The 15,635-nt window shown below is 38.3% G+C and overlaps 1 protein-coding gene across 1 annotated transcript in view; it reads right to left on the reverse strand.

Moving 5' to 3' along the window:
- LOC126235840 (importin-5) overlaps positions 1 to 15,635 on the reverse strand; it is a 186,237-nt gene that overhangs the window by 151,829 nt on the left and 18,773 nt on the right. Inside the window, exons 4-5 of the mRNA XM_049944703.1 lie at positions 6,949 to 7,045; positions 6,766 to 6,870 (exon numbers count right to left, since the gene is read on the reverse strand). Coding sequence (XP_049800660.1) covers positions 6,766 to 6,870; positions 6,949 to 7,045 — 202 coding nt within the window. The remainder of the gene's footprint in view (positions 1 to 6,765; positions 6,871 to 6,948; positions 7,046 to 15,635) is intronic.

Below are 15,635 nucleotides of genomic sequence, written 5' to 3' on the forward strand. Positions count from 1 at the left end.
AGTTGTTACAGCAAGCTGAGCAAGAAGCTACAAGGTTAACCTCCGCCTGAGTGCAAACTCTGCTCTTTTTCCTGCCCACACTGGAGCGCTGCTCATTGATCCGATTTGTGCCCACCTCTGGTCTACAACATATGTGCAACCTCTACCTGACACCATTATAGGCAGCATGATTCTTATTTATCATCCCCAGTATCCAGGAAGGGCTGGGGTCTACTTTGCTGCTAAAGAGCAATGCAGAAGGCAAGTGAAGTGCTTAAAAGACGTAGCTCAGCCAGGTGGTGGGAAAAACCACTACAATTTCACTGGAGAACAATGATGTCGATGTACAGTGAGGCCATGAAGGGACCAAGGGGGCAGCTTTTGGCTTAGGGTCACCAGCTGCCACTGGTTGAGGTGTTACAGCATCAATATACACAAGTTCTGTTATGTGCTGTGAATCGGAGGCTAAGGGGCCATTGGAACCTCTGCCTCAGCCACAGTAGAGGAGCAGGTGGGATCTGGTGGTGTAAGGACCACAGGAATGTCCTCTTCCTTGGAGCACTCTTTCTTGTCTTTCCTTCTTCATTTTGATGACTGCGAGAGCTTCTCTGGATGATGATGATGATGATGATGATCACCATCACCACCACCACCACCACCACCACCATAATAATCATTTAAGACTGATTATGCCTTTCAGCATTGTCTGGAGCTTAGTCCCGCTTATAAAATTCCTCCAGGGTCCCCTATTCAGTGCTAACATTGGTGCCTCTTCTGATGTTAAGCCTATTACTTCAAAATCATTCTTAACCGAATCCAGGTCTGTCCTTTACTCTAACAACTACATCACTGAGTGTGTCATAAAAGCTATCTAGTTTATCTTTATCTGTCCCTTCACAATGCGAATATACTGACAATCCTAATTTTCTTGCTAGACACTGTCAAATCTATCCACATCAGTCATTCGTTTACTTACCTTATTGCAACTACACTGGGTTCCATTTCTTTCCTGATGTAAAGCCCTACATCCCATTGTGCTATTCCTGCTTTGACTCGTGACAGGTAGACCTTGTATTCTCCCACTTCCTCTTCTTTCTCACCCCTTACCCGAATGTCACTAACAGCTAAAACGTCCAGCCCCATCTTACCTGCAGCCTCTGCCAGCTCTACCTTCTTCCCAGAGTAGCCCCATTGATATTAAAACATCTACATCTACATTTATACTCCGCAAGCCACCCAATGGTGTGTGGCGGAGGGCACTTTACATGCCACTGTCATTACCTCCGTTTTCTGTTCCACTTGCGTATGGTTCGCGGGAAGAACGACTGCCGGAAAACCTCCGTGCGCACTCGAATCTCTCTAATTTTACATTCGTGATCTCCTTGTGAGGTATAAGTAGGGGGGAGCAATATATTCGATACCTCATCCAGAAACGCACCCTCTCTAAACCTGGACAGCAAGCTACAGCGCCTCTCTTGCAGAGTCTGCCACTTGAGTTTGCTAAACATCTCCGTAACGCTATCACGCTTATCAAAAAACCCTGTGACGAAACGCGCCACTCTTCTTTGGATCTTCTCTATCTCCTCCGTCAACCCGCTCTGGTACGGATCCCACACTGATGAGCAATACTCAAGTATAGTTCAAACAAGGGTTTTGTAAGCCGCCACCTTTGTTGATGGACTACATTGCCTAAGGCCTTTCCCAATGAATCTCAACCTGGCACCTGCCTTACCAACAATTAATTTTATTTTATATGATCATTCCACTTCAAATCATTCCACATGCATACTCCCAGATATTTTACAGAAGTAACTGCTACCAGTATTTGTTCTGCTATCATACAATTATACAATAAAGGATCCTCCTTTCTATGTATTCACAATACATTACATTTGTCTATGGTAAGGATCAATTGCCACTCCCTGCACCAAGTACCTATCCGCTGCAGATCTTCCTGCATTTTGCTACAACTTTCTAATGCTGCAACTTCTCTGTATACTACAGCATCATCCGCGAAAAGCCGCATGGAACTTCCAGCACTATCTACTAGGTCATTTATATATATTGTGAAAAGCAATGGTTCCATAACACTCCCCTGTGGCACACCAGAGGTTACTTTAAGGTCTGTAGAAGTCTCTCCATTGATAACAACATGCTGTGTTCTGTTTGCTAAAAACTCTTCAATCCAGCCACACAGCTGGTCTGATATTCCGTAGGCTCTTACTTTGTTTATCAGGCGACACTGCGGAACTGTATCGAACGCCTTCCGGAAGTCAAGGAAAATGGCATCTACCTGGGAGCCTGTATCTAATATTTTCTGGGTCTCATAAACAAATAAAGTGAGTTGGATCTTACACGATCGCTGTTTCCGGAATCCATGTTGATTCCTACAGAGTAGATTCTGGGTTTCCAGAAACGACATGATACGCGAGCAAAAAACATGTTCTAAAATTCTACAACAGATCGACGTCAGAGATATAGGTCTATAGTTTTGCGCATCTGCTCGACGACCCTTCTTGAAGACTGGGACTACCTGTGCTCTTTTCCAATTGTTTGGAACCTTCATTTCCTCTAGAGACTTGCAGTACACGGCTATTAGAAGGGCGGCAAGTTCTTTCGCGTACTCTGTGTAGAATCGAATTGGTATCACGTCAGGTCCAGTGGACTTTCCTCTGTTGAGTGATTCCAGCTTCTTTTCTATTCCTTGGATACTTATTTCGATATCAGCCATTTTTCGTTTGTGCGAGGATTTAGAGAAGGAACTGCAGTGCGGTCTTCCTCTGTGAAACACCTTTGGAGAAAGGTGTTTAGTACTTCAGCTTTACGCATGTCATCCTCTGTTTCAATACCATCACATCCCGTAGTGTCTGAATATGCTGTTTCGCGCCACTTACTGATTTAACGTAAGACCAGAACTTCCTAGGATTTTCTGTCAAGTCGGTACACAGAATTTTACTTTCGAATTCACTGAACGCTTCACGCATAGCCCTCCTTACGCTAACTTTGACATCGTTTAGCTTCCGTTTGTCTGAGAGGTTTTGGCTGTGTTCAAACTTGCAGTCAAGCTCTCTTTGATTTTGCAGTAGTTTCCTAACTTTGTTGTTGAACCACGGTGGGTTTTTCCCGTCCCTCACAGTTTTACTCGGCACGTACCTGTCTAAAACGCATTTTACGATTGCCTTGAACTTTTTCCATAGACATTGTCAGTGTCGGAACAGAAATTTTCGTTTTGGTCTGTTAGGTTGTCTGAAATCTGCCTTCTATTACTTTTGCTAAACAGATAACCCTTCCTCCCTTTTTTTATATTCCTATTTACTTCCATATTCAGGGATGCTGCAACGGCCTTATGATCACTGATTCCCTGTTCTGAGCTTATAGAGTCGAAAAGATCAGGTCTGTTTGTTATCAGTAGGTCCAAGATGTTATCTCCACGAGTCGGTTCTCTGTTTAATTGCTCGAGGTTATTTTCAGATAGTGCACTCAGTATAATGTCACTCGATGCTCTGTCCCTACCACCCGTCCTAAACATCTGAGTGTCCCAGTCTATATCTGGTAAATTGGAATCTCCACCTAAGACTATAACATGCTGAGAAAATTTATGTGAAATATATTCCAGATTTTCTCTCAGTTGTTCTGCCACTAATGTTGTTGAGTCGGGAGGTCGGTAAAAGGAGCCAATTATTAACTTAGCTCGGTTGTTGAGTGTAACCTCCACCCATAATAATTCACAGGAACTATCCACTTCTACTTCACTACAGGATAAACTACTACTAACAGCGACAAACATGCCACCACCGGTTGCATGCAATCTATCCTTTCCAAACACCGTCTGTGCCTTTGTAAAAATTTCAGCAGAATGTATCTCTGGCTTCGGCCAGCTTTCCGTACCTATAACGATTTCAGCTTCGGCGCTTTCTATCAGCGCTTGAAGTTCCGGTACTTTACCAATGTAGCTTCAACAGTTTACAATTACAATACCGATTGCTGCTTGGTCCCCGCATGTCCTGACTTTGCCCCGCACCCTTTGAGGCTGTTGCCCTTTCTGTACTTGCCCGAGGCCATCTAACCTAAAAAAAACCACCCAGTCCACACCACACAACCCCTGCTACCCGTGTAGCGGCCTGCTGCGTGTAGTGGACTCCTGACCTATCCAGCGGAAGCCGAAACCCCACCACCCTATGGCGCAAACCGAGGAATCTGCAGCCCATACGGTCACAGAACCGTCTCAGCCTCTGATTCAGACCCACCACTCGGCTCTGTACCAAAGGTTCGCAGTTAGTCCTGTCAACGATGCTGCAGATGGTGAGCTCTGCTTTCATCCCGCTAGCGAGACTGGCAGTCTTCATCAAATCAGATAGCCGCCGGAAGCCAGAGAGGATTTCCTCTGATCCATAGCGACACCATTGGTGCAGACATGAGCGACCACCTGCTGATGGGTGCACCCTGTACCTTTCATGGCATCCGGAAGGATCCTTTCCACATCTGGAATGACTGCCCCGGTATGCACACGGAGTGCACATTGGTTTTCTTCCCCTCTCTTGCTGCCATATCCCTAAGGGGTCCCATTACGCGCCTGACGTTGGAGCTCCCAACTGCCAGTAAGCCCACCCTCTGCGACCGCCTGGATCTTTCAGACTGAGGGGCAACCTCTGGAACAGGACAAGCAGCCACGTCCAGCCGAAGATCAGTATCAGCCGGAGACAGAGCTTCCTATCTCGTTACCATTCGTTTGCCGAGACTGTATCGCGACTCTCTTGGGGAGTCATAGTTACTGATATGTCACCCAGCTCGTTACAAGCGAGCTGTGCCCATCACGGGGCAGAGGATGCCATTTTGATCAAAACTGACCCACTTCTTATTTTGGGAATGGCTGCCAATTCCCCAAACTTGTCTTCTAAGTTCTCCAAAAACAACAAGGGCTTTGTGGCCACACACACACACACACACACACACACACACACACACACACACACACACACAGAGAGAGAGAGAGAGAGAGAGAGAGAGAGAGAGAGAGATTACACCTGCAATTACCATTTTTTATATTGAACTTTCCTGCCCACATGCCCACTATGTTTGTGTTGCATTGACAACCATTACTACTCATGCCATAAACAACATCTCTACTCCTTGAAAATACATTAAAATGTACACCAATTCCATCACATTTCCACCCATACCGAGAATGAAGGACCTTCTCAGCTCAGCAAAACATTTCAAAATACATAAATCTTATCCATAAAATTTGGCTACAGCAACGTACTGATTGAAGCTGGCAACCTAAACTCGTCAACCAACTCTGAAAACTTTAATCAATATGGCAGATAATTAGAGCTGATTATAAAGCAATTGCCCTCAGATTAACATAGAAAATGACCTCAGATTAAACCAAACTCTGAAATATGAATTGTATACACATTAATCTCAGATTATGTGGTCATCACGTAGGATCATTTCTGACTGGTGAAAGTTTGTGGAACAAATCAAGTGCAACTACAGTTGCTAGATCACAACCTAGAGGCGTTACAACACAATGCACTTGTTTTGCACAAATATGAGTTAAAAAGAAGTAAATGAGGTGGTTAACAACACAAAAAATGGTAAGTAAATATATGAATATGCCACATACCCTACAGAGGTTAAACAAAATTTTAGGTCTGTAGGATTAGGTTATGAAGTTATTGGCTACGTGAGTAATGGCTGTAGATAACTGACCTCATTACAATTCTTACTAATGACTAAATGTGATGAGTTTAAGGTGTTTTATGAACACTTTGCTGCAGTGTAACAGACAGAAATTTGAGACATTTGCAGTGAAAAATTAAGTAGATTAAGCTCAACAGCAACTAATAATGACTGAACACCTCTTACAAAAATATTCTCTTGGCCTGAATAGCAGTAACTATACAATTCATATTAATCTTTTGCATTGTCATTATAAGGCTTGCAAATTGAAATAAACTGAGGCTTCAGGTCTGCAACCAGCTTCTGCCAATTTTCTTTAACAAAAGGCCTGATAAAATTATTACTTCCAGTTATAAGCGCATGTAATTTACAAGGATACGCACTGTAATAATAAAATTATACTGTCATGCATGAATACTTTCTTGTTCTTTTCTTAATATTGTCATACCATGGTTTCAAACATTTCCAGTCACAATTTGACATTATATTCTATGAATCAAAGTCAACAGCAACATCTTTCCATATCGTTCCTTTGTGGGCCATAGTAACTATCACTTTTATTTTGCCTTGTGTTGTTTACATAACGATTCAATATGATATCCAGCAGCAAATCTTTTTCGGCTGGGGAGAAGTTTGAAGAGTGCACCTTTGTTAGCTTACTTTTCGCCAGCTTTGTAACATGACACCCTTGACAATAAATACAGTGTATCTACGTTGTACGATTAACATCTGGGTTCAATAATCAATTGGAGCAGTGTTGTGAAGTGTGTTTTGTGGTAATTTGTATCAACACTGCATCTCCTTCAGTGGATCCAAGTTTTGTGTTACGTAATGAAGCAGAGTCAAACTGAGTTTAGTTTCTGAACTAAGTTTAAAACTGACCTCCAGTCAGAAATGTTAACATGACGATTAAGTATTGAACTGTGTGAAGCAGTAAGTGAACATCTGACTCTCCAACACACATTTCTATATGTAAAAGAATGTATATACACTATACAGAGACAGAACTGCACTGCAATTAAATATTGTGAACTAGTGGTACCAAGCCAATTTTTTAAACAAATTATAGGAATATTTCATGACTTAATTAATAATCTTCACCTGTATCATAGCTGGCAATAAATCTGAGAAGTTTTTCTGAATTGCAATTTCTTTTTCATGAAGTATGATGAAGGCCGAAACTGCTCTGACTGCCTGGAAACGAACCTAGAAAAGTACAAAATAAAAAATAAGTAGCAAATTCATGGAACATTGCCCAATGTTATGAAACACACCACACTTTACCTCATAGTTAGCAGTGTCCATCAATGACCTCTGAAGCATTTGTTTGATGAGTTCTAAATAGTTTGCTTGTTGGTTTCCAAATACCCCAGGGACAGAACTGTAAAAAGAAAATTGAGACGAGTTAACTTAAAATTTTTCACTCTGTTGTCAACATATCAACAAAATAGTCTGTTCTAATAAAACTACTATAGGAAAGGTATGTCACATACATTCACCATCCTTGGTACACTAAAGCTGCAACTGTGTAAAAATACTGACCAACACCAAATTCAAGATTCCAATAATCATAAAATACAGTGATACACGTAACTCCCAATTACTCTTTATATAAATGTCATTCTTTCACAAATCAGTTTCACTAACACCATAATTTACAAACACAACAACTTTTCACCCATTAACAGCCCATGCCATTTCTACCATAAACTGAAGATATAAAGTCTGTAAACAAATCTACAATCATGTTTGGTATTTTATTCAGAAATGTCCATCTTGGTCACATACATTATACAATTCACAATGACTGACAGCGGCTTACTGCCATCATCAGATCACTGAAAGTATTCCAGTACAGTTATCAAAATATGTATAGGTCTGTGTACAGATTGTATGAACATGATATTGTTATCAGAATACTTTTGATGATCTGATGAAAGTAAGCTGAAATTAGTAATTGTGAATTGTATAGCATATGTCATCAACATGGACATTTATAAATCAGATGTTATTTATATTTAGTCTTTCAGCTATCTATCTGCATTAATTTGTAAAAACTTGAAGCAGTGTCAATGATTAACAAATACTGTACAAATACAACAGAAAAATAAGGCAATAACCATATAAACACAATGCAGCATATATGTTTCCCAACTAAGGCAATAACATATTTAAACTACAAGCTGTATTCAGTTACTTGAAATATGATCTCTTTCATGCACTACATTACTCACCAATTTTCAATTCTTTTACAGTCGCTGAGAAGTACATTTTGAACTATAATAAAATTATTTCAATAAAATCAGTCTTGATTGCATACATGTTAATTATTTCATTCAGTGACTTGTTTCGATCTCTTATAGGATTATCAGAGCATTTTATTCTGCGAAAAAAGAGTACACTTTCTTAGCGGTCAAACGACTTTAGTCTTAAAAATAAAACAACATAGAAGTATGGCTGACACACCCTTGGTGACAGCAGGAGACGGTGGTGTGGAGCAGGCCATTCTGGAGGTGTGAAGGATACTGCTGAATGAGGATTAGTCGCTAACAGTTTAATATGAAACTTCTGCCCACCACCTCCGACATAAGGTCACTAATAACCAATGGTTGTGCGAAATGCCTTTTTAAAAATATACAATTACTAGCAGTTTGGTCATAGAATGAACAGCTAAGGATGTTTTGAGGTGCATTATAAAAAGTTCAGAAGCAGAGAAGAAGGCTTTATCCAATGGCATGGGTTTATTTAAATGTTGGGGGCAAACCATCTTCACTATGCTTATATCTGCCCTAAGTCCCTGGAGAGCACCAGCGTATGTATAAATGAGTCCATGTCATTGGATAATGATTTCTTCTATGCTTTTGAGCTAAGCACATCTTTTACATAACATTTTAGAACAACCTCAGCCGTTCATTCTATGACCAGAGTTATAACAACTACGTATTTTTATAAATAGATTCCACAGAATGTAGATGAGTCACACAACCACTGGCTATTAGTGACGTTATGCTGGAGGAGGTGGGTGGAACTATTGCTAATAAGACTACTAGTGACAGCCTTATTCAGCAGTATTCTTCATGCCTCTCCAGTGGCTTGCTTCGTATCACCAGCTCTTGCTGTCACCAAGGGCATATCAGCAATACTTTTATATTATTTTATTTTTATAATTATATTCAACTCCTCTGAATTCTAAGAGTGTGTATTCCTCTTTTTCATAGTGTAAAATGGTCAGATGATCCTATAAAAGACTGAAACAAGTCACCAAATGAAATAAACTATCTATATGCAATCTAGATGACTTTTATTGAATTACAGTTTATCAATAGCTGTTTTTTCCATGGACAATTTTACAAATTGGAAATGTCTACATGTGTTCATCATAGCTTTTAGGGACTCAGTCTAATCTTGAACTTGACTTATGAATTTTTAGTTCTGGATATAGGAAATTATTGCAGGTGTTACATTTGATGAGTAAGTTCACTGACACAAGAAATTATTTTCAGCAACAAACTTTTGAGTCCTTTTGCTGAATGCACCAGTGTTATGTTGCAGGAAAGGAATAACATCCCAAGAGATAAAGGTACAGATTCACGCTAGCAAACATTTTAGCACTGACAGAATTATTTATTTACTGTCCCAATACAAGAATGTTGTACTTGCACAATGACTGTTATTGAAAAACATGAAAAGAATTTTTCTCATCCTGGAAAGGAAAATTTAGATTTATATCCTGTCGACCAACAAGGACTTGCACAGGATTAGATTAGATTAGATTAATACTAGTTCCATGGATCATGAATACGATATTTCGTAATGATGTGGAACGAGTCGAATTTTCCAATACATGACATAATTAGGTTAATTTAACAACATACTTAAGTTAATATAACAACTTTATTTTATTGTGTTTTTTTGTTTTTCTTTATTTTTTTATTTTTATTTTTTTAATTTTTTTTATATTTTTTGTTTTTTTCTTAATTTATATCTAAAAATTCCTCTATGGAGTAGAAGGAGTTGTCATTCAGAAATTCTTTTAATTTCTTCTTAAATACTTGTTGGTTCATGTTAGGGAGGGTATGGGGAAACTAGTTTGCATCCTTTTGAGACACGCTGTTCTAACAACTGCCTTAAACAACTTTGAGAAAACAGAGACTAAATTTGGATGGCGCGCCAGGGATTTGAACCACCACCCTTCCAGATGGGAGACAAGTCCATTACCACTCTGGCACGTCACTTGGTGCTATCAGGCAATAGAACTTGCCTACAAGTTTATTTTAAACTGCAAAAATGAAACTAGTAATCAGTCCAATCGTAAATTAGGTTCTGCTTCCACATCAATTTTAGGGTGGGTGAAATGTACCTCCACAAAATATACGCACAGTGTGGCAACACAGGATTCAGCCATGGTCTTATAATTATTACCAATACGTTTTTGTTCCAGCATAATTTCAGAGAAAGCTTCTACCTACAGTGCTGTAATAAATAACACATGGCTGCCAACTGTTCACAACAGGGTATAGCAATTTAATGGAGTTCACATGCTACAAATCCAAAAACTACACTGCGAACTGGATGGGAAAAGAAAGATAATGTCAAGAAAAGTCAGAAGAGACTGGTTCATACAGACTTAACAGAACTAATGACTAATTGCTGTAAGGTTATACAGTGGCTGGAGGAAGAAATATGACAAAATGACTTAAGAATGACAGCCATCAAACTTTATAAAGTCATGCAAATATTTAAACTTAAAAGCAAGTTCTTGACAAAAAAATACCATATGCCATTAGATTATTATTATTATTATTATTATTATTTCTCTTTCCTGTCTGAGACGTTATGTCTGGTTAAAAATGGAAAGTGACGCGGACCTTGATCAAGCGTGACTTCCTTTTAACTGTACGGTATATGTTAGATTGCATTTAGGAACTTTCGGGTAATTGAACATGTATCAATAATTACAGATTTCTGTAGTTGTGTATATATGTTTGGATGTAGCTGTATTGCGTTGATGTACTGGTGGATACTGTGTGGTACGACTCCTGTAGTTGATGGTATAATTGGTATAATGTCAACCTTATCCTGATGCCACATGTCCTTGACTTCCTCAGCCAGTTGGATGTATTTTTCAAATTTTTCTCCTGTTTTCTTCTGTATGTTTGTTGTATTGGGTATGGATATTTCAATTAGTTGTGTTAATTTCTTCTTTTTATTGGTGAGTATGATGTCAGGTTTGTTATGTGGTGTTGTTTTATCTGTTATAATGGTTCTGTTCCAGTATAATTTGTATTCATCATTCTCCAGTACATTTTGTGTTGCGTACTTGTATGTGGGAACGTGTTGTTTTAAAGTTTATGTTGTAAGGCAAGCTGTTGATGTATTATTTTTGCTACATTTTCATGTCTTCTGGGGTATTCTGTATTTGCTAGTATTGTACATCCGCTTGTGATGTGATCTACTGTTTATATTTGTTGTTTGCAAAGTCTGCATTTATCTGTTGTGGTACTGGAATCTTTAATAATATGCTTGCTGTAATATCTGGTGTTTATTGTTTGATCCTGTATTGCAATCATGAATCCTTCCATCTCACTGTATATATTGCCATTTCTTAGCCATGTGTTGGATGCGTCTTGATTGATGTGTGGCTGTGTTAGATGATATGGGTGCTTGCCGTGTAGTGTTTTCTTTTTACAATTTACATTCTTCATATCTGTTGATATGTGATCTAAAGGGTTGTAGAAGTGGTTATGAAATTGCAATGGTGTAACCGATGTATTTATATGAGTGATTGCTTTGTGTATTTTGTTAGTTTCTGCTCGTTCTATAAAGAATTTTCTTCAATTGTCTACCTGTCCATAATGTAGGTTTTTTATGTCGATAAATCCCCTTCCTCCTTCCTTTCTGCTTAATGCGAATCTTTCTGTTGCTGAATGTATGTGATGTATTCTATATTTGTGGCATTGTGATCGTGTAAGTGTATTGAGTGTTTCTAGGTCTGTGTTACTCCATTTCACTACTCCAAATGAGTAGGTCAATATTGGTATAGCATAAGTATTTATAGCTTTTGTCTTGTTTCTTGCTGTCAATTCTGTTTTCAGTATTTTTGTTAGTCTTTGTCTGTATTTTTCTTTTAGTTCTTCTTTAATATTTGTATTATCTATTCCTATTTTTTGTCTGTAACCTAGATATTTATAGGCATCTGTTTTTTCCATCGCTTCTATGCAGTCTCTGTGGTTATTCAACATGTAATCTTCTTGTTTAGTGTGTGTTCTCTTGACTATGTTATTTTTCTTACATTTGTCTGTTCCAAAAGCCATATTTATATCATTGCTGAATACTTCTGTTATCTTTAGTATTCGGTTGAGTTGTTGCTGTGAGTAGTTTTAGATCATCCATGTACAGCAAATGCGTGATTTTGTGTGGGTATGTTTCAGTAATATTATAGCCATAATTTGTATTATTTACCATGTTGGATAGTGGGTTCAGAGCAAGGTAGAACCAGAAAGGACTTAATGAGCCTCCTTGGTATATTCCACGCTTAATCTGTATTGGCTGTGATGTGATATTATTTGAATTTGTTTGGATATTAAGTGTAGTTTTCTAATTTTTCATTACTATGTTTAGGAACTGTATTAATTTAGGATCTACTTTGTATATTTCCAATATCTGTAGTAACCATGAGTGGGGTACACTATCAAAAGCTTTTTGGTAATCAAAATATGCATAGCGCAGCGACCTTTGTTTAGTTTTAGCTTGATATATCACCTCTGTATCTATTATAAGTTGCTCTTTACATCCTCGTGCTCCTTTGCAACAGCCTTTTTGTTCTTCGTTTATAATTTTGTTCTGTGTTGTATGTGTCATTAATTTCTGTTTAATGAATGAAGTTAATATTTTGTATATTGTTGGTAGGCATGTTATGGGGCGATATTTAGCTGGGTTTGCTGTGTCTGCTTGATCTTTAGGTTTCAGATAAGTTATTCCATGTGTAAGTGTATCAGGGAATGTGTATGGCTCTGCAATGTAACTGTTAAATAATTTAGTTAGATGTGGATGTGTTGAGGTGAACTTCTTTAACCAGGAATTAGCTATTTTATCATTTCCAGGGGTTTTCCAATTTTGCGTGGAATTAATTGCCGGGTGACTTCATTTTGCAAAATTATCACTTAAGGCATTTGTGGTATCATCTTGTATGAGTCTGTTTCTGCTTGTATCCACCGTGCATGTCTTATGTTGTACCGGGTTTGACCATATGTTGCTCCAGAAGTGTTCCATGTCTGTTATGTTTGGTGGATTGTCTATTTTAATGTGTGTGTTATCTATTGTCTGGTAAAATTTCTTTTGGTTTGTGTTGAATGTTTGGTTTTGTTTCCTTCTATTTTCACTTTTTTTGTATCTTCTAAGTCGTTTGGCCAATGCTTGTAATTTCTGCTTATTTTCGTCTAATTGCTCTATTGCTTCTTGTTGTGAGATTTTACCTAACCTTTTTCGTTTTTTTTCTGACATTTCATTTCTTATAAATTGTGTTAGCTGTCCGATGTCTTTTCTCAGTTGTTCTATTCTGATCTGTAGCCTGTGTTAACATGCTGGTTTTGTGGGTTTCTTCTGTGTGTTGGTTGGTTCTGATCTCTGCCTAGTGTGCATATTTAGTGTAGTGAGTGCTCCTACATAAACCAGTAGTTTTAACTCTTCCATAGTTGTATTTTCATTTATTTTGTTGTGTATGATTGTGTTGATAGTTGTTAGTGTTGTTTCGACTTGTGGGTTATTTGGTGGTCTATGCAAGAATGGTCTAATGTCTGTATTTGTGCCTTTGTATTCTATATATGTCAATTGAAATTTTTCTTCTATATCTAACATGTGTGTCACTTCGTGTACTATTTGTGCTTCTTCTGGTGGCTGTCTTAAGATTTTGTTTTCCTCTGATTGTTTAATTGACGCGTGTTGCTCTGGGATGTTTTGAGTCTATTACTGTATTTTCTTCTTCTTCTGATTGCACATTATTTTGTTGTACTTGTTGTTTGATGTTTTCTAATTCTGACTGGGGTATCCTGTTATTTTTTATTATTACACGAATCTGATCAGCTAGTCGTCGTCCTGTTAAAAATTTTAATTCTGGGTATCTGGTAATAAATGATGTGTATACTTGTGATCTGTATCCAGTTGTGTTGGTTCCTAGGTTTGTTGCTTGGCAATAACAGAACATGAGGTGTCGATTAACTTCATCTGACCATCTCATCCTCTGTCTTTGTTTTCCTTCTAGAGAGGTTGCAGGAAGCATAACCTGCAAAACACCTCTATTTGGATTTAAATCATTTGCCGTGTGGTAAGCAGTGTCGTTACCATTGTGGACGGGCACAGGGTTCAAGCGTCGTCCCCGACCATGACAGCGCTTGTCCGAGGCTTCATTAGTTCTGTCCTGAACCAACTAATCACACTAAAAGGGGGGTTAGCCCTATTAGTGGTTTGTTCTTTTCGTATTATTATTATTATTATTATTATTATTAGTATTATATTATTGTTATTATACAATTTTTACCTGAAAATGAAGGTAAAGTGACATGTTCTAGAAAACAGAAAAAAAACACTCCAATATAGCACATCCAGAACACTTCAACATTTTTCTTTATGAACACAGAGGGATACAGGCAGTTTTGTTTCTCCTATATGCCGTGCAGCAATACTGGCAGCACTTACCATGACTTGCGACAGGAACAGAAAAGGGTTTTCTAACAGATTTTTGAAGCACTATATATAAAAGACACTTCACAGCAATGAGTTCAAGAAATTTTGTCAAATCATTATGAGAATACAGGGTTTTCTGAGGAGGAACGACAAGTGTTCAGGTGTATGACAGCAACGATCATTCAAAGCAAGAAAGTCTAGTAAACATGGCCTCTAAAATACATGCCTTAAGAGCTACTGAACACTTTTCCCATAGAAGAGATGTATTTCACAGTATAAAGATGAAGTAGTCCTGATAGGTCTTAAAGTACGCATTTTAGAGACCATTTTTACTAGGCTTGTATACTCTGAATGATATTTCTTGTCATATACCTGAATATTGACTATTCCTCCTCTGACGCTCTGTATATCCACATAAACAATATATTCGGAAAAAAACAGCAGTCCTAATTCTGTTAGTTCAGAAGATATTCACCAAAGCAAAAATAATTTTATGCAACATGGTACATAGCCAAAATAACACTGGCATTAATATGAAATATAAGTAAACTTTGATAAACAAGTCTTTTGACTCAACTATAATTGTTCAGTAACTGAAGCAGAGCTGTTTCACTTAACACATTCACTGCCTCCGCCATCTCACTACCAAACGGACTTCCAACCTAATTAAGGCCTCAGGTTACTCTACTCTACTGTACTGTACTGTACTCTACCGGTAAGTCTATCAGTAAAATCTTCCATAAAAAATATTGCAGCTGTGACAAAATAAATTTAATGTAACATCTGTGACAACAGAAATTTTTATGTAACCTTTTCACAATGTGATGTGACGTGACGTAACTTGACAAGAAATAATCTGGAGAGAATATCCAAGTATTTCAATGTAGCAGCTCAAAACACGTAACCTCTTTATTCACTTACCATTGGTTATCCGAAATGTTATCTTAGAACAATATAATCTTACAACTGCTATCTCCATAGAGGCAGACAATTTGATAAAGCAGTCAGAACCACAAAGGTGTATATTTTAATGCCTGTAGCTCAACAAGTCAATGCCGTACTCTCTAACAAAACATCATTATTGGTAGCTTGTCCAATACCTTAACTCTGGCACTATAAAATTTTTACATAGCTCCTGATTGTGGTGTCACCGCTAGACACCACACTTGCTAGGTGGTAGCTTTAAATCGGCCGCGGTCCATTAGTACATGTTGGACCCGCGTGTTGCCACTGTCAGGATCGCAGACCGAGCGCCACCACAAGGCAGGTCTCGAGAGATGTACGAGCAC

Source organism: Schistocerca nitens, chromosome 2 (genome assembly GCF_023898315.1).
Source record: "Schistocerca nitens isolate TAMUIC-IGC-003100 chromosome 2, iqSchNite1.1, whole genome shotgun sequence".
Taxonomy (NCBI): Eukaryota; Metazoa; Arthropoda; class Insecta; order Orthoptera; family Acrididae; genus Schistocerca; species Schistocerca nitens.